The sequence below is a fragment of the Monodelphis domestica genome, chromosome 3, assembly GCF_027887165.1.
Source record: "Monodelphis domestica isolate mMonDom1 chromosome 3, mMonDom1.pri, whole genome shotgun sequence".
Classification (NCBI taxonomy): domain Eukaryota; kingdom Metazoa; phylum Chordata; class Mammalia; order Didelphimorphia; family Didelphidae; genus Monodelphis; species Monodelphis domestica.
The window spans coordinates 16,846,826-16,870,143 of NC_077229.1; the positions used below are offsets into that span (position 1 = coordinate 16,846,826).

At 64.2% G+C, this 23,318-nt stretch overlaps 1 protein-coding gene across 2 annotated transcripts; it reads right to left on the reverse strand.

Annotated features, from left to right (window-relative positions):
• Nucleotides 1-21,762, reverse strand: SEPTIN5 (septin 5). 2 transcript variants are annotated; one of them, XM_056821405.1, is made up of 12 exons: nucleotides 21,557-21,762; nucleotides 21,386-21,399; nucleotides 7,002-7,098; nucleotides 6,769-6,855; nucleotides 5,931-6,054; nucleotides 5,487-5,621; nucleotides 3,789-3,906; nucleotides 3,610-3,711; nucleotides 2,664-2,760; nucleotides 2,138-2,273; nucleotides 1,552-1,654; nucleotides 7-607 (listed from the first exon to the last, which is right to left on the reverse strand). In XM_056821405.1, the coding sequence occupies exons 1-12, from the start codon at nucleotides 21,597-21,599 to the stop codon at nucleotides 551-553; spliced, it is 1,113 nt and encodes a 370-aa protein (XP_056677383.1). In that variant the 5' UTR covers nucleotides 21,600-21,762; the 3' UTR covers nucleotides 7-550. The 2 variants fall into 2 exon arrangements, with proteins under 2 accessions (XP_056677382.1, XP_056677383.1); XM_056821404.1 differs by lacking the exons at nucleotides 21,386-21,399; nucleotides 21,557-21,762 and adding an exon at nucleotides 8,511-9,349 and having other exon boundaries at nucleotides 1-607.
• Between the last annotated feature and the right edge of the window lie 1,556 nt (nucleotides 21,763-23,318).

Sequence of the window (23,318 nt, forward strand, 5' to 3'; positions counted from 1 at the left end):
ACGGGAGGGAGCCTCTGGGTGCGGAGGAGGAGCCGAGTTCCGATCCTTAGTGACCCCCTCCGGGACTCTGAGCGAGTCCCTCGGCAGCTCTTGTTCTGCCTCCGTTTCCCCCTCTGCAGAGCTTCAGAATTGGCTCATGGGATCCTCCCCACAACCCCAGGAAGGAGGGCCGCTGGGATCCCCATTTTACAGTGAGGGAAACTGAGGCAGAACAAGGCGAGGCGACCTCCAGGGTCACCCTGTGAGTGGGTCTCAGAGGCAGCATTTGAACTCCTGCCTTCTTGACCCCAGGATTGGGGAGGAGGGGCTGAAGACCCCCAGGGGCTCCCCCCCAGAGGCAAGGCTGGCCCTTGGGGGGCCACGTAGCCCTTATCTGCCTGCACCTCGGCCCCCCCTTCCCAGCAGGGGGAGAAGGGCCCAGTGGGGGGGTCTTGGTCCTTGGGAGGGGGAGGGGGCTCGGCCGGCTTGGCCGACAATAAATTAGGGTCTGGCCTTGGGGCTCATCTGGGAGCCCCAACCATGGGGGGAGGCGGCCCGGGCCAGGCCGGCCTCACTGATCCTGCATCTGCTGCTTCATCTTCTCCAGCATCTCCTGCATCCGCCTCAGCTGGGGGGGGCAGGGAAGAGGGTAAGTGAGGTCTGCAGGGAACCCCTGGCCAGGCCCCATAACCCCTGGGGATACCCGACCCAGCCAGGCCCCCCCAACACCCTGGGGACCCCCAACCTGGCCAGGCCCCCCCAACACCCCGGGGACCCCCACCTGGCCAGCCCCCCATGACACCCCGGGGACACCAGCCAGGCCCCCCGACACCCCGGGGACACCAGCCAGGCCCCCCTGACACCCTGGGGACCCCCAACCTGGCCAGGCCCCCCCAACACCCCGGGGACCCCCACCTGGCCAGCCCCCCATGACACCCCGGGGACACCAGCCAGGCCCCCCGACACCCCGGGGACACCAGCCAGGCCCCCCGACACCCCGGGGACCCCCACCTGGCCAGGCCCCCCTGACACCCTGGGGACACCAGCCAGGCCCCCCGACACCCCGGGGACACCAGCCAGGCCCCCCGACACCCCGGGGACCCCCACCTGGCCAGGCCCCCCTGACACCCTGGGGACACCAGCCAGGCCCCCCGACACCCCGGGGACACCCAGCCAGGCCCCCCCAACACCCCGGGGACCCCCACCTGGCCAGCCCCCCATGACACCCTGGGGACACCAGCCAGGCCCCCCGACACCCCGGGGACACCAGCCAGGCCCCCCGACACCCCGGGGACCCCCACCTGGCCAGGCCCCCCTGACACCCTGGGGACACCAGCCAGGCCCCCCCAACACCCCGGGGACCCCCACCTGGCCAGGCCCCCCGACACCCCGGGGACACCCAGCCAGGCCCCCCCAACACCCCGGGGAACCCCACCTGGCCAGCCCCCCATGACACCCTGGGGACACCAGCCAGGCCCCCGACACCCCGGGGACACCAGCCAGGCCCCCCGACACCCCGGGACCCCCGCCAGGAGAGCAGGCTGGAGCGAGGCGGAGGCGCCGGGCCCTCACCTCCTCGTCCTTCATCTTGATGAGCTTCTCGGTCTCCGTGTCCGGCGTGGGCACCGGCAGGATGGGGATGGGGCTCTCCATGCGGCTGTCCTGGGTCAGTTTGCTGGGGAGGAGCAGAGTCCGGTGAGCGGCCCCGGCTCTGGCTCCCCCAGGCCCGCCTCGGCCCTGCCGCTTCCCCGGGGGTCCGGGGGGCCCTTCCCCAACGTGGCCTTCCCTTGAAGCCTCTGACGGACGGGGAGCTCACCACTCCCCGAGGCGGCCCATCCCCCCAGAGGACAGAGCCCGCCTGGGGGGCGCTCGCTGCCCTGCTCAGGGTGGGCACCCAGCAGGCGCTGAATAAATGCTGCCTGAGCGGCCCGGAGTCACGGGGAGCAGAGCGGAGCCGGGCCGCCTGGGTCCTCTCAGCTCCGACTCCCCAGGGATGGGGCGACCCCTCCACAGCTTGGCCAGTGTCCCCCCCCCCGTCGGGGCGATCTCGGGGGGCCGAGCCCCCCCCCGAAGGACCAGGTGTGGTGGGGGGTGAGACAAAGAGGAAACTGAGGCCAGAGAGAGGGGGCGGGGAGGCAGGGGGCCGGGGCCGCCCCACCTGGTCATCTGCTGGATGCAGTGGGCCCGGTAGTTCTCGTAGTGCACGTCGCACGTGACGTCCTTCAGGTCGTGCATGTGGGTGCGGATGAGCATGTTGCGCAGCTTCACGAAGTCGCAGTGGGCCTGGTTCTCCACTGGGGGAGGGGCAGGCTGAGCCTGGGGCCTTCTCTGCTCCCCCCCCTTCCCGGGGTGACGTGGGGTGCTTTCTGGGCCCCAAAGCATTTCTGAGCTCTTGAGTCCCCTGGGCAGCCTCTGGCAGGTCATGGGGGGGGCACCTCCAACGTCTCCCCTGGGCTGAGGCCTCCCTGGGGTGCTTCCCCACCCCCGCCTTCACCCTACCCTTCCCCCTCGCCATTGCTGTACAGGAAGCCAACCATTATCAGTCATCCACACTCTAGTATGAACGTGCTCTTGGGCTTCCTGCGGGGCTCTCTGAGGAAGGGCCAGGATTGATTTGGGAAACAGGGCAGGCGAGGAGCGGACTGCCGGAGTGACCGAGGCCCATGGGGGGCCCCCAGACTCACCTTCGACGATGCCCCAGGGATAGAGCCTCCCCCGGACCCGCTGGCCCTTGGCCTCCACCACGGTGTTACTGCCTATGACGGCAAAGGGGGCGCTCTCCTGGGGGGAAGAGGGGGTGAGGGGTGGCACAGGCCAAAAGAAGTGCCCGCGCCTCCCCCCGACCTCCGGACGGTCGGAAAAGGTCTCCACGGCCATCCCCGGCCCCCCTCCAGCCCCCTCCTCAGCGAGGACTCGGGTCAAACAGTAAGCAGGGTCAGCTAGTCCAGCCCCTGAATTAACAGTTGAGGAAACTGAGGCACAGAGAGGAGGTCGGGTGCCCGGCCCCCATTCCAGCATTCATTCCCAGCCTCCCAGGACTGTGCCCGGCTATGGACCCCTCCCATGCTGTCCCAGCCCTCGGGTCCCTTCTGTCAAGGCCCAGCTCCACGGGAGCCCTCTCCAGCCTCAGGCTGGCTGGCACTACCCTGCCCTCTGGTGAAGCCCCCCGAGGGCAGCCCTGGGGATGGAGCCCATCTCCGCAGCCCTCGGAGGAAGGCCCGGCGGGCAGAGCCCCGGGCAGCCCCTCGGCGGCGGGCAGAGCCCCGGGCAGCCCCTGGGCGGCGGGCAGAGCCCCGGGCAGCCCCTCGGCGGCGGGCAGAGCCCCGGGCAGCCCCTGGGCGGCGGGCCGAGCCCCGGGCAGCCCCTGGGCGGCGGGCCGAGCCCCGGGCAGCCCCTCGGCGGCGGGCCGAGCCCCGGGCAGCCCCTCGGCGGCGGGCAGAGCCCCGGGCAGCCCCTGGGCGGCGGGCCGAGCCCCGGGCAGCCCCTGGGCGGCGGGCCGAGCCCCGGGCAGCCCCTGGGCGGCGGGCCGAGCCCCGGGCAGCCCCTCGGCGGCGGGCAGAGCCCCGGGCAGCCCCTGGGCGGCGGGCAGAGCCCCGGGCAGCCCCTCGGCGGCGGGCAGAGCCCTGGTACCTTCAGCTCTCGGTCCTGCTGCTTGAAGTCCTCGTCCTCGTCCGAGTCGCATTCCGGGAACTGGTACACCTTGATCCCAAACTTGTCGATCTCCTCCCGGATCTAGGCCAGACAGGCAGGCGGCTCAGAGCCCCCGCCCAGCCGGCCGCCCCGCCACCCTCGGGCCGCAGACGCCTCACCCGCTCCTTCAGCTTGCGGATCTCTCCGGGGACCAGGCAGTCGGCTTTGGCGATCAGGGGGACGATGTTCACTTTTTCATGAAGGGCCCTCATGAACTCCACATCCACCGGCCGCAACCTGGGGCGGGAACCGAGGCGCTGGAGCGGGCAGGCCCCGGCGGCCTCGAGGCCGACCCACGTCAGGACAGGCTGGGCCTCCGAGGAGAGCCTGAGCCCTTCGCCCTTCGGAGAAGCTCGGAACGCAGGCAAGCGTTCCTGATGGGGAGCCCAAGGCCATCTCTCGGCCACCCCCATCACTCCTCTACCCTGCCGCCCTCTACGACAAGGACAGCTCCCTTCTGCCTCGGCACCCCAAGTCCTAAAGGCCGTCCCAGCTCTCCCCGGGCACCAGCCTCATCGTCCCTTCTGGGGGACCCTTTGCAGCCTGTCACAATCCTTCCTAGGCTTCTCGAGCTGCCCCACGGCTCACTGCGAGTGTTCATTCATGGAGTGGAAGTTACAGAGAGAGACTGAGGCAAGGAAGGAGAGAGCGAGAGGGAGAGGAGGGGAGAGAAAGGGAGGGAAAGAAATGAAAGAGTAACAGACAGACAGACAGCCGACAGAAGTATACTGCAATCTGCCACTAGAGGCAGGGAATCTGGAATCATCCTTTAGTCACCTCCTTTTATAGAGGAAGGAACTGAGGTCCAGGGAGGGAAGGGGATCTCCCTAAGGTCACACAGCCAGCAAGTGGGAGAAGCAGGATCTGAACCCAGGCCATTTCTCTCTCTCTTTCTCCCCCCCCTCTGTCTTTCCCTCCCCCACCCCCCCACCCTCCCTCTCTCTCCCTCTCTCTGTCTCTCTGTCTCTCTGTCTCTGTCTCTGTCTCTCTCTCTCTCTCCGTCTCTCTCTCTCTCTCTCTCTCTCTCTCTCTCTCTCTCTCTCTCTCTCTCTCTCTCTCTCTCTCTCTCCCTCTCCTTCCCTCCCTCTCCCTCTCTCTGTCTCTCTGTCTCTCTGTCTCTGTCTCTGTCTCTCTCTCTCTCTCTCCATCTCTCTCTCTCTCTCTCTCTCTCTCTCTCTCTCTCTCTCTCTCTCTCTCTCTCTCTCTCTCTCTCTCTCTCTCTCTCTCCCTCTCCTTCCCTCCCTCTCCCTCTCTCTCTCTCCCTTTCTCTGTCTCTCTCCCTCTCCCTCTCCCTCTCCCCCCTCTCCCTCTCTCTCTCCCTCCCTTCCTCTCCCTCTCTCTCTCCCTCCCTTCCTCTCCCTCTCTCTCTCTCCCTCTTTCTCTGTCTCTCTCCCTCTCCCTCTCCCTCCCCCCCCCTCTCTCTCTCCCTCCCTCCCTCCCTCCCTCCCTCCCTCCCTCCCTTCCTCTCCCTCTCTCCCTCCCTTCCTCTCCCTCTCCCTCTCTCCCTCCCTTCCTCTCCCTCTCTCTCTCTCTCTCTCTCTCTGTCTCTCTCCCTCCCTCTCTCTCTCTCCCTCTTTCTCTGTCTCTCTCCCTCCCCCCTCTCTCTCTCTCTCTCTCTCTCTCCCTCCCTTCCTCTCCCTCTCTCTCTCCCTCCCTCCCTCCCCCCTCTCTCTCTCCATCCCTCTCTCTGTTTTCCTTTCTCTGTTTTCTATCCTTCCCGCCTCCCTCTCTTCCATTCCACGTTGGAAAGAAGGAAACAAGCCTGGGGCCTCAGTGGGCCCTAGCCCCAGCCCCCAGCGGCCTCCACGCTCACCCACCCATGCCCAAAGGGGGAGATGAAGTAAAGGCAGCAGTGAACCCGGTTGTCCTGGATGTTCTTGCGGTTGAGGCCACTCTCGTCGCGGAAGTATTGCTCAAACTGCTGGTCCACATAGTCTGTGATGGGCTTCCAGCTGGGGGACAAGACGTGGCCTGACCATGGGGCTATCCACAACCCCCCTGGGGCCAGGTGCCTCCCTGCCCTTGGATCACAGATCCAGGGAGGGAAACTGAGGCTGAGAGCAGGAAAGAGGCCACCCAGTCAGTAAATGGCAGAGCAGATTCCCCTTGGGGTGGCCCAGAAGGCAGGTGCCATCATTATCACCATTGGACAGATCAGGAAACTGAGGCAGGAAGAGGTCACTCAGCCAGAAAGCGTATGAGGTGGGATCTGAACTCGGGTCTTCCTGACCCCACACCCACCCGAGGGTCCCAGCACTCACCACTGGGTGTTGTTCACAGCATCCCCGAAGCCCGGAGTGTCCACAATGGTGAGTTTTAGCTTCACTCCTTTCTCCTCGATGTCCACCGTGTGCTTCAGGATCTCCACCGTCTGGTTGATTCTCTCTGAGAAAGCCAAGTGCCCGGCGTCACCGAGTGCCCGGGCCTGGGTGAGGAGCCTGGAGGCCGGGCCGTCCCGCTTACAAGATGCCGTAGCTGGCCGCCTGCCTACAGTGCCCAAAGGCCACTCTCAGGGCTGGACAGGACCTCCGAGGCTCCCCCACCCCGGGGCTCCCCCGCTCAGCTCGAAGGCCTCCCTCCCTCCCTCCTCTGGCTGCTGTTTCACCCTGGGCCGGTCCTGCTCTGGTATCCTCCTGCCCGCTCTGAGGGCTGAGCCGACGCGGGCACAGAGAGAGGATTTAGCCGGACCTACCACGGCTGCCCTCCCGGCCCCGCCGGTTTGCCTGGGACCTTGCAGGAAGGGCTCGTGGTCAGTCAGGGGGTCCGTTCGGCCTCTAGGTGGAGGCCAGGAGGTTCACCCTGTGAGGGACTCGGGGTGGGGCCTATTTGCTGTCCCGGGAGCTCGAGGAGGCAGCAGGGGCTCCATCCTCACCCCCTGAGCATCTACCTCCAAAGCGCCCCAAGTCAGGGATCGGGGAAGGACAAGGCTCTGGGCTGAATGCCGCCGACTCACTGACCTCGGACAAGCCCCTGCTCTGTCCTGTCCCTCCGTTTGCCCATCTGTAAAATGGGCCGCCCTTGCCGGAGCTGACATCAGGGATTCTGCATCTACGCAGGCAGGCCCTGGCCAGGGCCACCCGTCCGGGAGCGGCCACTCACCCTCGGCATTGAGGAGCTTGCGGTCCTTGTAGAGGTCTGTCAGGAACAGGCTGTTCACCAGCGTCGACTTCCCCAGGCCCGACTCTCCTGACCCAAGAGAGCAGACCCAGAGGCCCGTCACCAGGGGCGGCCTGGAGGGACGGCCCAGCTCTAAAGGGATGGACAGAGCCCCTTCACCCCCTCCCCTCTCTGGGCCCCCAGGGCATGTGAGCAGCGTGCTGGGCAGTGCTCACCGGCAACCATGAGCGTGAAGTCGAAGCCCTTCTTGACCGACTTGCGGTGGACCTGGTTGGGGAGCGTGGCAAAGCCCACATACTGCTTGTCGTGGTCCTGGAGGGCACAGAGGGGGAGGGGAGGTCACGGGCCGGCAGCAGGCTCGGGATGGGATGCAGTTAGCGGGACCACCATACAAGCGCCCTCTGGGCAGGGATCCCGGAGTGGCAGGCAGCTGGTAGGTGACTTGGCCAGGGTCACACAGCTGAGGCATGTGTCCGTGTGTCCTTAAGCTCTGACTGCGGACCTGAGCTGAGCTCTTGAGCCTTCAGGCAGGAGTCTCGCCGCCGCGTTACCCTGGACAAGTCCTTCCCCTCCGGGAGCCCAGGGAGTGGAGATGCTGCTATCTGCGCCCTATTGGCCCACAGCGGGAGCCCCGCCCCCGGCCAGGCTATTCCTGGGCACAGGAGAGCAGCTGACAGCCGGCGCTGGTGGGCAGGAGCCGGTCTGTGCGGCCCAGCCCGGCTCCGCCTGACTCCGTGAGGGGGCCGCGGGCTGGCGGGCCGGCGAGAGATATATATAGAAAGGAGGTCGGGGCGCGTGCGCCTGCGCGGTGTGCACGGGAGGGGCCGGGCCGGAGCCCCCAGGCAGGCCCCCACAGGGCAGACCGCCTGAGGCCCCTTCTCGGAGGCTGGGCTCTGGGCGGGGCCGCGCGTGCAGGGGGCGGGGCCAGGGCCACGGCTCCGAGGCATCCCTCCCTCTGTCTGCCTACTCTTCCACTCGGACGCGCGCACCCGCAGGCTACAGGGACGACCAGGGCCCCCCTCCTGCGAGCCTCAGTTTCCCCCCTGTACAGTGCAGCCGGTACTCCCTCCCTGCAGGCGGGGGAGGTCACTGCCATTCCCAGAGTTCTCGGGGGGGCCTCCGGCGCCTCTTGCCCGGAGGCAGCCGCGCTCTGGCCCCTTACTCAGCCCTCACACAGCTAAGGCACCAGCTCTGATCACAAATGTTCTGGGGCTCCCGAGCATCACCATGCGAACCTCTCGGGCTGCCACCGATTCCCCCGTCCTTCCTCCGTGCCAGACACGGAGCGAGCTGCCCCCGCCGGAGCAGAGAAGGGCCCGGAGGCCCAGAGAGCTTCCATGTTTTGCCCAGGGTCACACAGCATGTTCCAGAGGCAGGCTTAGAACCCGAGCCCCTGACTGTCTGCCCCTCCCCAGGGCGCCAAGGGGCTTCTCCATGCCATTATGGACTTGGGCTGGGAGGATCCAGGAGGCGCATCCCTGGCACTCGGTCTGGGTCCCCATCCCACCCACCCCCCCAGGCCTCTGTGCTGCCCTCCAGCTCCAAGGATGCACCCACAGGCACACTGGCAGACTGAGTCAGTCCCCCCAGGCCTCAGTTTACCCCTCTGTCCCCCGAGGGGGACCCGTGCCCTCCACTGCAGCTCTCCATCTCCCCTGTCTCTGGAGCCCGAGCCTGGCCATTGGGAGACTGCTTTGGGGGGCTCTCCCAGCGGCCTCTCGTACCTTCAGCTTGGGCAGCCTCCTCTGGGCCTGGGTCCGAGGGGACAGCAGCTGTTCCACCAGGTGGTCCTGCAGCACCAGGGTGTCCATGGCGGCCAGCTCCCTCCCAGACGCACGCTCAGAGCCGCTCGCTCCCTGGCTGCCCGGCTCCCGGCTTCCGCCCATGTGCTCCCTCCCACTTGACAGCTGGGAGCCTCCTTGCAGGCTGCCTATCTCTCCCACCCCCACGCCTGAGCTCCTGGATGTGGGACACGGAGAGCCCTGGGAACGGGCGCAGCACATGACTCGCCCCGCCATGACTGCGGACCCAGGAGCCCGGCCTCAACCTGGGGCCTCAGTTTCCTCGTCTGTAAAATGGGGAGGCCTCGGTGGCCTTCTCTGAAACGAAGTCCCCAAAGCCTGCAGCATCCCCTGGGAGCCGCCCGACTTACCCAGCCCTCATGGACCCAAAGGGGAAAGGCTGCTCGGGGAGCCGGACACCCCGAGCTCTTGGCCTGGTCAGGTTCCCCCAGCGGAGCTCTTGGCCACCACAGGGCCCCGGGATGGCCCAATCGTCGTGTCCCTACGGCCCGGCCACCCCAAAGTCCCCAGTGATTGCCCAGCGGCCTGGCTCTCCTCCACCTCAGCCTCAGACACCTGGTCACTCTCCGGACAGCCTGCTGCTCCCGGTTCTCCTCCTACCTCTCTGACCGCTCCTGCTCCATCCCCTGTGCTATCTCCTCCAGGCCATGCTCACTGCCCTCGGCTATCCCTCAAGGCTCTGGCCTGGGCCCTCTCCCCTACTAGGGTGGGCTTGGCGATCCCCTGCGCCCAGAGATTCCATAACCCTCTGTGCCAAGGACGGCCCTCACATCCAGCCCTAACCTCTCTCAACCTCCGGCCCCACGTTTCCAGCTGCCGATTGGACATGGCCAGGCGGGGGACAAGCGGATGTCTTACACTCAGTGTGGCCAAAACGGAACCTGTTATCTCTCCCCAAACCTCCCTTGTCTGCGCTTCCCCATCACGGCCAAGGCCACCAGCCTCCTCCGGCCCACCACGTAGGAGGTGCCCGGGCGCCTCGCTATCACACTTATCTCTCGCTATCTCTCGGCCCCCACGGCCAAGCTGTGGTCAAGGCCTGTGGGGGACGGGATCCTGGCAGCATTTCTGGGTCATTCCTCTTCCCTCCTCTGCCTCGGCCGCCCCTCCTGGTGCTCGGACACTGGCCACCCGCCTCGTCTCCCCTCTGGTTCCACCGACCGCCACTCAGCCTCCAAAGGGATCTCCTAAGGGGGCGTGTGAGCAGGTCACCCCTCTGGTCAGGAAACTCCCCTGGCTTCCTGTTGTCCCCAGGGGCAGAGAGAGCACCTGCACCGAGAGCACGGGGTGGCAGGGCTGGGAGGGGGCTCAGGACAGACAGTCAGACAGACAAAGCCCGAGCCGGGAGATTTCTTAGAACGTGGACTGGTGGAGCTAGAGGACTTAGAACAGAGAAGCTGCCCCCCCCCTTCTTCTCTCTCCTTCCCTCCCTCCATCTCTCTCTGCCTGTCTGTCTCTGTCTCTCTCTGTGTCTGTCTGTCTCTGCCTATCTCTCCATCTCTGTGTCTCTGTGTGCCTCTCTGTCTCTGTATATCTTTCCATCTCTCTCTGTCTCTCCATCTCTCTGTGTCTCTGCCTATCTCTCCATCTCTGTGTCTCTGTGTGCCTCTCTGTCTCTGTATATCTCTCCATCTCTCTCTGTCTCTCCATCTCTCTGTGTCTCTGTCTATCTCTCCATCTCTGTGTCTCTGTGTGCCTCTCTGTGTCTCTGTGTGCCTCTCTGTCTCTGTATATCTCTCCATCTCTCTCTGTCTCTCCATCTCTCTGTGTCTCTGCCTATCTCTCCATCTCTGTGTCTCTGTGTGCCTCTCTGTCTCTGTATATCTCTCCATCTCTCTCTGTCTCTCCATCTCTCTGTGTCTCTGTCTATCTCTCCATCTCTGTGTCTCTGTGTGCCTCTCTGTGTCTCTGTGTGCCTCTCTGTCTCTGTATATCTCTCCATCTCTCTCTGTCTCTCCATCTCTCTCTGTCTCTGTCTATCTCTCCATCTCTGTGTCTCTGTGTGCCTCTCTGTCTCTGTATATCTCTCCATCTCTCTCTCTGTCTCTCCATCTCTGTGTCTCTGTGTGCCTCTCTGTCTCTGTATATCTCTCCGTCTCTCTCTCTGTCTCTCCATCTCTGTGTCTCTGTGTGCCTCTCTGTCTCTGTGTATCTCTCCATCTCTCTCTCTGTCTCTCCATCTCTCTGTGTCTCTGTGTGCCTCTCTGTCTCTGTATATCTCTCCATCTTTCTCTCTGTCTCTCCGTCTCTCTGTGTCTCTGTGTGCCTCTCTGTCTCTGTGTATCTCTCCATCTCTCTCTCTGTCTCTCCATCTCTCTGTGTGCCTCTCTGTCTCTGTATATCTCTCCATCTTTCTCTCTGTCTCTCCGTCTCTCTGTGTCTCTGTGTGCCTCTCTGTCTCTGTATATCTCTCCGTCTCTCTGTCTCTCCATCTCTCTGTGTCTCTGTCTATCTCTCTGTCTCACACACACACTCACACACTTCCCTCCTTGCTCGAGGCTCTCTGTGGCTGGCTCCCAGGCCTAAAATCCTCTCCCTTCTCCTCTGTGCCCCCGGCTTCCTGCCTTGTTCAAAGTCCCCCCTTTCCCAGGAAGCTTTCCCCAGCGGCCCTCGGGGCCTTCTCCCTGTAGCCCATCTGCAATCCTGCTGGTGACTGCTGGTGCTTAGCTATTGGCACTTGACTTCCTCAGCCCTTAGTGCAGGCATACAGCAGGTGCTCCCTAAGTGCATGTGGACCACATGCTTTTCCACATCCTACCTCTCCTTCCAGGCCCAGCTCCAAGCTGAGCCTCCATCCGAATTCCTCGTCCTCAGCTCCTCTCTAAGCTCCAGTCAGTATCCGGGATCATCCCACACCTCTTCGGTGATGGAGGTTCTCGCTCTCTTTAGTCTCTGGCTATATGACCCTGGATAGGTCACTTTATCCCCACTGCCTAGCCTGTGTGCTCTTCTGTTTTAGAATTGATAACAAGGGAGCAAGCTTAGAGATGGCAGGTCTGGGTTCTAATGTGGCCTCAGACCCTTCCTAGCTGGGTGACCCTGGGCAAGTCACTCCACTGCCTAGCCCTTAGCGCTCTCCTGCCTTGGAATCGGTACACAGCATTGATTCTAGGGCAGAAGGGAAGGGAGCTCTTCCTGGGCAGGGGTACCCCCTTCTAAGGCCCTACCCCCCAGCTCTGACATTCCAGGCCCTAAAGTCCAAGGTCCCTCCCGGGGAGGCAGGCTGAGCCCCTGCCCTGAGGGAGCCTCAGGAAGCACCAGGTCCCCCGGCCTCGTGTCGTGTCTCTGGGCGGCAGGCCCTCTAGTGACCCAGTCCGGGCTCCCCCCTGCTGCCTCCCCCCTTGGGGTCCCTGGGCTCCTCAGCTCTTCTTCCCAGCCAGCCCACGTTCTCTATTAATGATCCTGGCCCAGCTGCTCTCCCCCACCACCTCCCACCAGCAGCAGAGGTTGCTAGGAGACCACGTTACCCCAGCAACCCGGGAGGAAGGGATGAGGGCTGAAAACATCCCAGGCCTCCTTCTGCCTGGGCAGGCACAGGGGAGACACGGACATCAGAGAGGGATGCGCCGGAGCCAGAGGCTGAAGCCAGGTCCACAGGTGCTGGGGGCAGGGGGGTCCTGAGGGTTTGGGGTGAGGGGATGGACTCAGCGCCCTCCTGGTGGAGCGGAAAGCTCCGCCCCCCCCCCCCCCCCCCGCTTCTACTCCTGCCCCTGCCACTACCGAGCACTCTGCAAACTCTGGCACACCAGAGCAATGTGTTCTGAGGTCCTGTCTGCCCGGCATTCAATGCCTGAGGGAAGACAGGCCGGGCTGACCCTGGGGATGCAGGGGGTGCAGGGCGGAAGGACAGCATGGGAGGCAGCCCACTGGTGCTGGGGAAGGCCAGCCCTTTGTCCTCTCGGGCATCCCCAGACCCAAGGGGTCACCAATGCTCATAATAATAAGGGCTCTAATCCAAGCCCCCTGGCCCCAGGAGGTGGGGAGTACATAGGGATATCCCCATTCACCAGATGAGAAAACTGAGGTTCAAGGAGGTTAAGTGACTCTGCCAAGGTCACACAGCTAGGAAATGTTGGGACTGGGAGTGGAAGCCCATTCCATCGACTTTGTCAGCTCTGGATCTCAATGCCCTGAAGATGCCAACCGTTCCCAGGTGGGCCCCCCTCCTGAACACCACCTCCCATGGGACGGGGGGAGGATATCCTGGTGGGGAGAGGGAGCCAGTTCTGCCCCAGGCACCCAGCACCTTTGCTGGGGAAGGGACAGGGACTGAGAACTCACGGGAGCTAGGGGGGGGGGATAGTGGTTAAAAGGCACCATTCCCTACCTCTTGCCCGATTAGAGCCCCAAGGAGGGAGAAACCGAGTCAGGCTGAAAGCTGGAGGAGGGGGAGCTTTGGACAATTTTAAGCTGAAGGGAATTCACAGTCCGTCTAATTCAACCTCTTCTTTTTTCAGAAGAGGAAACTAAGGCATGGGGAGTTGGCCAAGGTGGGAAGGTGAAGCACTGTGAGAGAGTGATACTGGGGAAAGTGCCTGAATTCTGATCCAGCCTCAGACACTAACCTGCTGTGTAGCCCTGGACAGGGTCCTTCCCTCTGCCTCAGTTTCCTCATCTGTAATGGGGGGAGAATGCTAGGGGAACAGTCTGCCTCCTGGGCTGTGGTCTTCAATATCAGCTAGGATGATGGTTATTGAATTGCCCACATCGCCCCCTCCAGAGGAAAGGCGGCAGGAGCAGAACCCGGGTCTCTGGACTCCAAGTCCATCCTGAGCATTTCTTTGGGAACCAACAAGTCTTGGGTTCAAGTGCCAGGCCTGCCACTGACCATGGCAGCTCTCGGAGCCTGATGAGGTCCCACGTTCCTTTGTGGGGGCCTCAGTTTCCCCAGGGATCAGATGAGAAGAGAACCCAAGCTTACTGAAGTTGGTTCTGGCCGGGGATGGTCACGGGAGCTAGGCCTTCCGAGGCCTCTTAAGGAAAGGGCTTAGGCTGGGAGTCGGGCGCCCTGGGTTTCAGAAGTCACGATAATTCCTCGGGCCGGCTGGGCATCCCATGATCCTCCCAGGGCTCAGAAAGGGCACTGGGGCCACAACGCTGCAATACTGCTCTTCGCCACCAGGGGGCATCACAAGACTGCAAATGGGCTCAGCCTCCCTCTGGAGACAGCTGGAACTTGAGCCTGTAGGGAGCAGGGCCTCCTTCTCCGGGAGCTGGCAGGAGAGGCCTCTTACAGAGGGGGAAACTGAGGCAGGCCACAGGGCCAGGATTCGAACTGAGGTCTTGTGGACCTGTACCTCCTAGCCCTCTGGGTCGTCGCCTCATGGGGCTGCCCATTCCCTGAGCCCCGGCTTTGAGGAGCCAGAGCAGCCTGGGAGGAGGGGGGGAGGAAGCTCCGAAGGAAGCCTGCCTCTGACACTAAGCCATGCTCCCTGAAGAGGCTGGCCGGCCCCTGCGGGTTCTAGGCTGACGTTCCAGGCTCCCCCACCTCCATTTCGGAGTCAGGCAGAAGAGATTCCGCCCTGTCTGGTCCTGGCTGCCCGGCCACGCCGCGTTCTACGGGCGGTCTCTGTTCTCCCCCCTCCCCCCGGCCCAGACCTTGGAGAGCAGAGGGGGCGGGGCACGGGGATCGCAGGCTCCCGCCCCCCTCCCCCCCCCCCCCAGTCGCCGCCCCGCTCCGGCCCGACAGAAACTTCCTCTGGAAACAGTCACAGACTGGGCGACGTCTCAGAAGCCGCGGCCGCCCTGGCCCCCGCCCAGCGCCCCTGTTTACTCGCAGCCCGCGGGCCGCCCAGAAGAAAGGGCCATTGAGCGCCCTGGCCCGGCCCGGCGCCTCCAAACAGCCGCGCTCTGTTCCTGGGCCCAGGTGGCCTCCTGGCGGGGGCGGGACACAAGGCGCCTGCCAGGGTCCCCTGGCAGCCCCCGTAGGGGAAACTGAGGCTCCCGGCCAGGTGGGGGGGAGGGCGCGGGCGAGAGTGGAAACAACCACCCAGAACCTGGGGGGAGGGGCTACCACTCCGGGCCAGCAAGGAGCGGGGGAGGGGGACGGAGAAGGGGCTAGAAGGAGCCAAGCTGGGGGCTCGGAGCCAATACCTCCCGCCCAAGACTCCCAGGGAGCCGGGACGGCTCGGAGACGCGACGCCGCCTCTGGCCTCGGGCAGCCCCGCACATGGACCACAAACCCGCAGCAGCTCCCTGCTAGCCTGCCCTTCCGGGGAACCCGGGGAGGGAGGGCAGACCCAGGGCCCTAGGAGACCCCGCCCGGGGCCCTTCCGGCCTCGTCTGGCCCTCCTTTCTAAGGTGTGGCATCCAGTGCACTGAGGCAGGAGGTCCTGGGTTCAAATCCGCTCTCAGACACTTCCCAGCCACGTGACCCTGGGCGAGTCACTTCAGCCCCGATGGGGCTATTGAGTCCAAGACTCGGGAAGGAGAGAAACCAAACATGGCATCCGCACACGAGCTGCTGCTCCAGCACTCAGAACGGCCCACAGCAGCCTAGAACCCTGGAACTTCCCACAGAGCCCAAGCCCAACCTCCTTAGCGGTACAGGACGGGATTTAACTCAATGAGCATTTATTAAGTGCCTGCTGGGTACAAGGCAGAGGGGCGGGCAGGAATCAGCCATCTTAGAGTAAGATCTGAGTTCAAGTCCTGCCTTCCTTCACACTGGCTGGGTGACCCTGGGCAAGGTGCCAGCTTCTTAGTGGCCCAACCAACTGAGCCACCCTGAGGTGCCAACGAGCAGTGGAAAGCTACAACCAGCCCAGAGAACCCAACTAAAAGGCAGGACACATTGGGGAGGCAGCTGGGGCCTGCCCTTGGGGGGCTGCCCACCTTCTGCTAGGAGTGACCTGCCTCTGTGTCTGTCTGTCTGTCTGTCTCTCTGTCTGTCTGTTTGTCTCTCTGTCGCTCTCAGAAAAGACCATTGACTGTGGAGTCAGAGTCCCCCTCCTGTATTTCCTGCCTAAGTGGATCTCCAGTCCTCAGTTTCCTCATTCGTAAATGAAGGGGCCGGGCAGCCTCTGGGCGCCTCCGGGCGTTAGGAGCCTTCCCTTGGCTGCCTGCCCCACCAGCTCCCCAGGAAGCTCCTTGAGGGCAGGAACCTCTGGCAAAACTTAAGACAGATAAAGGGAGGTACGGATACAGGAGGGTGTGTTTGCAAAGGATCCTTGGGTCTAAGTGGACCACAAGCTCCATCCCATGCCCCCAGTGTGACATCACTCCCAAGCGAACTAACTGGGGCTGAAGCTGCAGGAAGAGAAGTCTGGGGTCCGGAGTGAAGCGTCTTCCTGCTGCCCAGGGCCCCGCTGGGAGGCTGGGTCTGGGTCTGGGGAGCGACCGAATGGAGGAGGGAAGCCTGGGGAAGGCCTGGGGGCTGCCAGCAGGAAGAGGGCTCAGCCTGGCCCCTGGAGGGCAGTCGGCCTGTCCAACGTGGCCGGGCAGCCCCCCCGCCAGTGGCTTTCTGCGGGGGGAGCCTGGCTGGGCTGGCTTGGGGGGGGGCAGGGGGAGGACAGCCGGGCCAGGGCCCAACAGGGCGGCCGTTTCCCCACCCGGGAGATGAGGGCGATGGAGCTCCAGGAGGCTCCCAGCGTGCCTCGCCGGCCCGGCCAGCCCTGCTCTGAGGACTCCAGACGGAGGCCTCGGGGACGTCCCCGCTTCCTCAGTTTCCTCGACAGCCCACATGACTGCCAGCGTCTCAAGTGGGTCGGGCAGGGCGATGTCCGGGGGCTCTCCTGGGCCAGACCGGGCAGGCTCGCCCAGCTCCGGGGGCGAAGCGTGCTGCTGCCCTCTGGGAAGGGCTCCCTCCGGAGCTTCCCATCAGAGCTCGGGCGCCCAGCGGTCAGCGACGGCCCCCCCTCTCCGGGTCTGCTCTCCCCCAGAGCACAGCCACGCCCTGCCAGCCTGTCCCGGCCAATCGAGCCCAGGGCGCCATTTTGTCCTGACTCCGCCGGGGCCAGAGCTTTGGAGCCGAACCGCCATCGGCGCCTCCAGCCCCGTCATCGAGGAAAGCGCTCCAGAGGCCAGAGTGGCCCACGCCGCCTCCTCGTGGCCTCCTCGTGGCCTCCTCGTGGCCGGGCTGAGGAAGGGGAAGGGCTGCCCCGGGCTCCTGCCCCAAACCCCGGGCCACAGGCAAGAACTGGCCTCCTTGTGTGAACGGACGGGGCTGGGCTGGTGCCAGAAACCACAGGCAGCTGGCAGAGAATTTCTGCCGCTCAGCCACGGAGGCCAGGCTGTCCCATGCCGAGGAGAGGAGCATCCTGGGGGACGGGAGGACGGGGTTCTGTGTCCCTCCTGTGTCCCTGAGTGCCAGACGGGGTCCTTGTCCCTCTCTGCATCCCCGAGTGCCCACTCTGCACACGTGCTGAGTGGTACCCACACACAATGCCCCCATCTGCTTCTAGCACTCCTGCACTCCCCTAGATCCCTCGAAGGCTCCCTATTGCCCCAGCTCAGGGCTCCTTAACCATTTTTCTTCTCAGAGGAGCATGGTCCAAGGCATAAAACCAGATCAAGAGGATGCCTTGGAAAGCCAGCAAGCAGAAATCAAGGTGTCATTTTCCTTTTTCCATCCCGGTCCAGGGCCACCTAAAATCTCCTAAGACCTCCACTCTGGAGACAAGGTCTGACTCCGCCTGGCATTCGAGGCTCTTCAGAATCTGTCACCACACTCCCCCTCCTGCCTGGCCTTGCGTCTTTGCCTCCCGGCACACTCGATCCCTCTGTGCCCACAAGAGCCTCCTCCGGAGCTGGCCAGCCCCTCGGCCTCTGGGCAGTTTTAGGCCCCAGCGGTCCTCCCCGTGGCCACTTGTGCCAGCCTACCTTCTACTCAAATGCCACCTCCTCTAGGTCAGCCCTGATTTCCTGCCCACTCAGGAACGAACCTCAGAAAACCTTAGCCTGGCACCTCTCTGAGGCTCCTAGTGATGACCCAACTTAGGACAGGCCTCCCGCTTCCCCCAAGGGGCCTGCAGGGATTGGTGGGAAGAAGTTGGGGCGGGCATGGTGCCGGTGCTCAGGGGGTGCCAGGAGGCCTGGCAGGAGGAAGAGGGTGCTGACCAGTCCCCAGAGCAGCAATAACGAGCATGGGTCAAGTTTGGTTAAAGGTCAGGAAAATCTTGGCAGCCTGGTGCCCACTGACCAGCGCTGGTCCTGGGTTCCAATCCTCCCAGGGTGCCCCGAGCTGTAAAAAGGGGGTGAAGCTACTAGCTGGCACCCAGCTCTCAGGGTCACATTTCATCGTTGCAGACTGTAAGGCACGGCATGCTTGCTGCTTCTCACGCCCGTTACTCCTCTGAGGGAGAGGCGCCCCTCAGGACCAGGGGGTGAGCTCCCCGGAGCCCTTGGCCAGATCTGGGATCCTGGCCAATCCCACAGTGGCACTTCAGAAACGTGGACTGGCCTTGCTGTCGGGAGCACTGTCCAGAGAGAGGCAGCAGCATGGAGCGGACAGGAAGTCAGAGAGAAAGGCCTGAGTTCAAGTCCTACTTCTCATCCCAGACAGGCGAGCCAACCTCTCAGGTGGGGACTTCATCAGCGGAGGGCTCTGCCTCCCCCAAGCATCGAGAAGCCAATGGGGAAGGCACAAAGCTGGGCATGCCAGAGAACTCCTCCTGCCTGCTCCCCTACAGAGCCTCCTACCCAGGGCAAGAACAGTGGCAAGAATGCTGGGTGTGGGATCCAAGGACCCGGATTCGGGGTTGCCCCCAAATGAGAGGAAATGCAGAGTGAGAAAATGCTCAGGATTGCCTCAGGAGGGAGTGAGCTCCCCATCACAGTCAGTCTTTAGATGGAGGCTGAACGAAGCCATGGAAAAGAAGTTAACCGCCAGGGTAGCTTGGTGGCTTCGTGGACCAAGCCAGGCCCAGAGACTGGAGATCCTGAGTTCAAATCTGGTCTCAGACACTTCCTAGCTGGATGACCCTGGGCGAGTCACTTAACCCTCATTGCCTGGCCCTTACTGCTCTTCTGCCTTGGAACCAACATAAAGTCTCAATTCCAAGATGGAAGGTAAAGGAGAAAGGAACAAATGAAGGGAGGGAGGAAGGAGGGAAGGAAGGAGAGAATGAAGAAAGGGAGGGAAGGAAGGAAGGAAGAAAAGGAGGGAGGAAGGAAGGGAGGGAAGAGCAAAGGAAAGGAGGGAGGGAAGGAGGAAGGAAGGAGGGAGGGATGGAAGGAAGGAAGGAGAGAATGAAGGGAGGGAGAAGAGAAGGGAAGGAGGAAGGAAAGAGGGAAGGAAGGAAGGAGGGAGAGAAGAAAGAAAAGGAGGGAGGCAGGAAGGAGGGAAGGAAAGGAGAAAGAGAAGGAAGGAGGGAGGAAGAAGGGAGGGAGGAAAGGAAAAGAGGGAGGAAGAAGGGAGGGAGGAAAGGAAAGGAGGGAGGAAGAAGGGAGGGAGGAAGGGAAGAAGGGAGGGAGGCAGGAAGGAGGGAAGAAGCCCCTCCCCCTCTCCTGCACTGAGGCCAAGCACAGCCGACACAGGCCCTCAATGGGCAGGCTTTCACCTCAGTGGCTCCTCTGGTGGAAGAGTGCCTGCAGAGGTGGTCTAGCCCACCCCAGGGCTCAGTGTGGTGCTGAGCACATAGTAGGTGCTCCATGGCTTCTTGGTTGCCTGACCCCTTCCCTTGGCAGAGGTTACAGAGAGGAAGACAGCCCTCCCTTTCCATTGAACCACACTGCCTGGGGGGCAGCTGGCTGCTTTCTCCCCAACCCCCCAGAGCAGTGGTTTCTGGGAACCTCCAGGCCATTGGGCCCAACTCCTTCACTTACAGATAAGGAACTGAGGCACACACAGGGGAAAGTCACTGGTTGGGCATAACTGACTCAGTAGTCAAAGGTGAGATCTGAACCCAGGTCTTCCAATCTGCAGGCTGCTTTTCCTCTCAGACCAGCCTGGACTCCCAGGTTCCTGGTCTGTCTGCTTCCCCTGGATCCCCCCAGCTCTAGTAAAGCATGGCCCAGGATATTACTGGATTTTGGAGTCAAGGGGCCCTGGGTTCAAATCTCTACTCCATCTGTGTGACCCTGGGCACTCCCTTCTCTCTTAGCTTGAGGTTCAAAGGGAGGATGCCTGAGAGCTCTCTGAACTAGGATCCTGGGACCCAGAGCTGGGACCCTGTCATGTCCACACCTCTCTTTCACAGGTGAGACAGCTGAGCCTCAGAAAAGAGATTCCAACGAGCTTCCCCAACGATCTCTTAGAGCAGCAGCATTTATTAGGCACCTACTACCCGCTAGGCACACTGCTCAGTGCTTTACAACTATCATCTCATTTGAACCTCCCTGCTACTATTTCCCCCATTTTACAGCTGAGGAAACCGAGGCAGACAGCAGTGACTCACCCAGGGCTCTACAGCTAGCCTGTCCCTGGTGGGATTTGAACTCAGGCCTTCCTGACCCCAGCCCTACCCTCTGGCTGGGCTCCTACGGTCTCAGCCCAGGGAGGCTGTGTCGTGAGGAGGCCAGGTGAGGCCCTGGTGACCCCAGAAGGCTCCTTCCAGCTGTGACCATCTGCCTGGAAGAACCAGGGTGTCTGCAGGCAGGAAGAGCTCGGGGGCTGCGGCTGCCGCTGGGGAGGAGGGGGAGGGGGAGGGAGGGAGGGAAGCAGCTGGCCCAAGTGGTGACGCCTGGCGCCTGCCTGGAGGAGGGGGTAGGTCAGGGAAGAGAAGAGCCCCGAAGGGCACAGGCGAAGCCATTAGGGGAGCGCCCTCCGCCCTCCCTCCCCCAGACAATGGTCCCGCTCCGTCTCCCCTGGGACTCCAGGCGAAGGCTTTGTTCTCGGCAGCGGCAGCGGCAGCAGCAGCGGCGCTCCTGCTGCTGCCACTGCCGCGGGCAGGTTGGGGATGCTGCCACGGCCGCTCCTCCCTGCCCAGCCCTCCAAGTTCAGGCTTTCTGCCTGTGGCTCCCACGATCCCAGCGGCCAGGGGAGGGGCGCGCCCTCGCTCCGTCCTTCCCCGGGCTCCCCCAGACACGCCCCTCCTCGGCGGGAGCCCGGACCCCTGGGTCCTGCCGGTCGGCACCGAGGGGCTTCCCGGCGCCAGGCACAAAGGCCGCTGGGGGCGGGGCGGGGCGGGGCGGGGCGGGCGGGGTCTGTCTGCAGGGTCCCTGATGCCAGGCTCTTTCAAGTGGGCAGTTCTCCCTCGAGGCGGCCCAGTCCTGCCTCGCGGCCTCACAGAGGCGAGCCTCCCCCCGCCCAGCTTCCTGCTCCCGCCTCCCAAGGCGGAGTCCCTTAGCTGTCACATGCCTCAGTTTCCCCATCTGTCAAGAACAGGCCGTGCCCACGCAGACACTTCCCAGGCAGCCCAGCTCCCATGTTTGTCTGACAGACAAAGCCCCTTTCTCCCCAGCCTCTCCGGCGGCCCGGGAGGGACCGCTCTTTCCGGGGGGAGGAGGGGTCGGCCCCCAAGGGGGTGACGTGACCTGCCCAGGGCCACACACCTGGGGAGCGGGCGTCGCTGGTCCCAGGAGGGCTCTGCTGGCCCGTGATCCCCCCCCCCCCCCGTCCAGGATGGGAGGGAGCCGCAGCTAGGGCAGCACCCCAGGCCTTTCCCCAAAGGAGCCCAGCCTCTACCTGAGGCCGGGCTGGAGAGCCGAGCCCCCCCCGCCCCGCTCCCCCGCTCCCCCGGGCCGCGGCGGCGCCCTGAGCGCCTCCGTCCGGCAGAGGGCAGCCAGGGAGGCCGGCATCACCCCCGAGCATCCCGAGCATCCCCACCCGGGGCTGGGCCGGAGCCAGCGGGGGCAGGGCGGGCCGCAGCATCTCCCCAGCAGCCCCCCGCCCGCCCGCCCCCGCAGGGCCCACCTACCTGCTTCTCCTCCACTGCGGGCGGGCCGGGTCAGGGTCCGAGGCGGCAGCGAGGGGCGGAGATGGAGAGAGACAGAGAGACAGACACGGTGAGCGCCGGAGGGCGGGCGGGCGGGGACGGGGAGGGCTGGGGCAGAGCGGCGCGGCGCGGCGCGGCGCGGCCCGGGCTCACCTGGGTTCACCAGCTTGCTCTTGTAGCGGAGGCTGGTGCTCATGGCGGCGGCGGCGGCGCGGCGCGGCGCGGAGGGGAGGGGGCCCGGGCCGGGCCGGGAGCGGCTGCGGGGAGCAGCTACGGTGACGGCGGAGGCGCTGGCGGGGCCAGACAGACGGGGGAGCTCCGGGCTGGGCGGCAGCAGAGAGAGCCAGCTCGGCCGCCGCCGCCCCGGCCAATCAGCGGGCCGGGCTCCGGCCCCGCCTTCCCGCTCCCCCTCCCCCCACCCCACCACGGCACCGCCCACGCGAGGCCCCCCACACCCCGCCTCCACGCGCGGGCGAGACCCGCCCCGATTCGCCGGGCCGTGAGGGGCTGTCACCCTGGCCAAGGCCAGGGGCAGCGGCAGCGCGACCGTGGCTTCTGGGGAGAGGGAGAGACGGGCCTCAGTTTCCCCATCTCCAAAAACGGATGGCAACCCGGGGAGCCCCTGCTCTAGGCCCCTCTCCGCTCTGAGGCTTCAGAGCTTCTCTGCTCTGCCCCCAGGGGAAACTGAGGCCAAGGGCCCCTCCATGGGGAGGTGGGGCCTGCCCTGAGGAAGGGCTACTCCCCGAAGCCCAGGAGCCTCCTGAGGGCAGGAGGGGGCTTTGCCACAAGAGGGCCCTGCTCCAGCCTGGCCAGAAGTCGAGCCTGGGTGACCCTGGGCGAGTCTCTTCCCCCACCCTGGAACCTGAGAGGGAAGAGGAGGCTCAGGGACAACGTTGCCACCCGCAGCATTTCTGTCCTTGTGATCAGTGTCAGGGCGGGGTGGTGGGTGCCAGCTCCGTGGAACCAAGCGGACAGGCCACCCGGGCGGGCGGGCCAGCCTTGACACTAGGCGCAGGAGGAAGGGCAGCGAGCTGGGCTGGGATCCCCGATTCTGGGTCCACGGAAACCCCGACAAGGAATGTGGGGGAGCAGGCCCAGCCGGGCTGCGGGGCAGACGTGCCCAGGGACGGTGGCATGGGGAGCCTGGGCAGGCTGGCCCAGGGGGAGCCGCTGCCAGGCCCGGGGGGCGTCTCTCAGCTGGCCTGTGGGAGAGCCGGGCACACCATCCGCCTGGGTAATCGCCATCCACTGAACCCCCATGAAGGAAGGGAAGCACACGGATGGGGGCTCGAGAGGGCTAGCCTGCTCCTTGCCCCCCAGCCCTGCAGGACAGTCAGGGGGCTGGCCTGTCCGTGGGGGCAGGGAAGGGTGTCTGGAGCGGGCACCCCTGATTGCCATGCCTCACCCTGGATACGAACATTCCCCCTTGGTGGCCAGACAGTCCACAACATAGACACATAGCAGACGCCTCGGGTTTCTGTGGCTCCCTTGGCCCTTCCCCACGATGGAGAGAGTAGCAGGAAGAGAAACTGAGGATGCAGACATGGATTTAACTGTAGATGTTGTCCCTGGGAGAGCTTGGTCCCAGCTTTGTCCTCAGGTTCAGTGACTTGTCCAGGGTCACCCAGCTAGGGAGCACCCGAGTCTGGATTTGAACTCAAGGCTTCTCCCCCTGGTTCTGCTGGGGGAACCACCCTTGAAGGCTTAATCGGGACATACCAAGAACCGGGAATTCCTGCCCAGGTACAGGTTAGACTAGCTGGCCCAGGCTTCCCTTCCACCTGGGAGATTCGGTGATTCGGTGAACTGGAAGGACAGGAAGGATGGCGGCTGCCCTCCCCGCCCAGGCGCTGCCACCCTCACGGTGCTGTGCAGCACGGCGTCCCCAGCTACATTGTCTCCTGGGATTGTTACT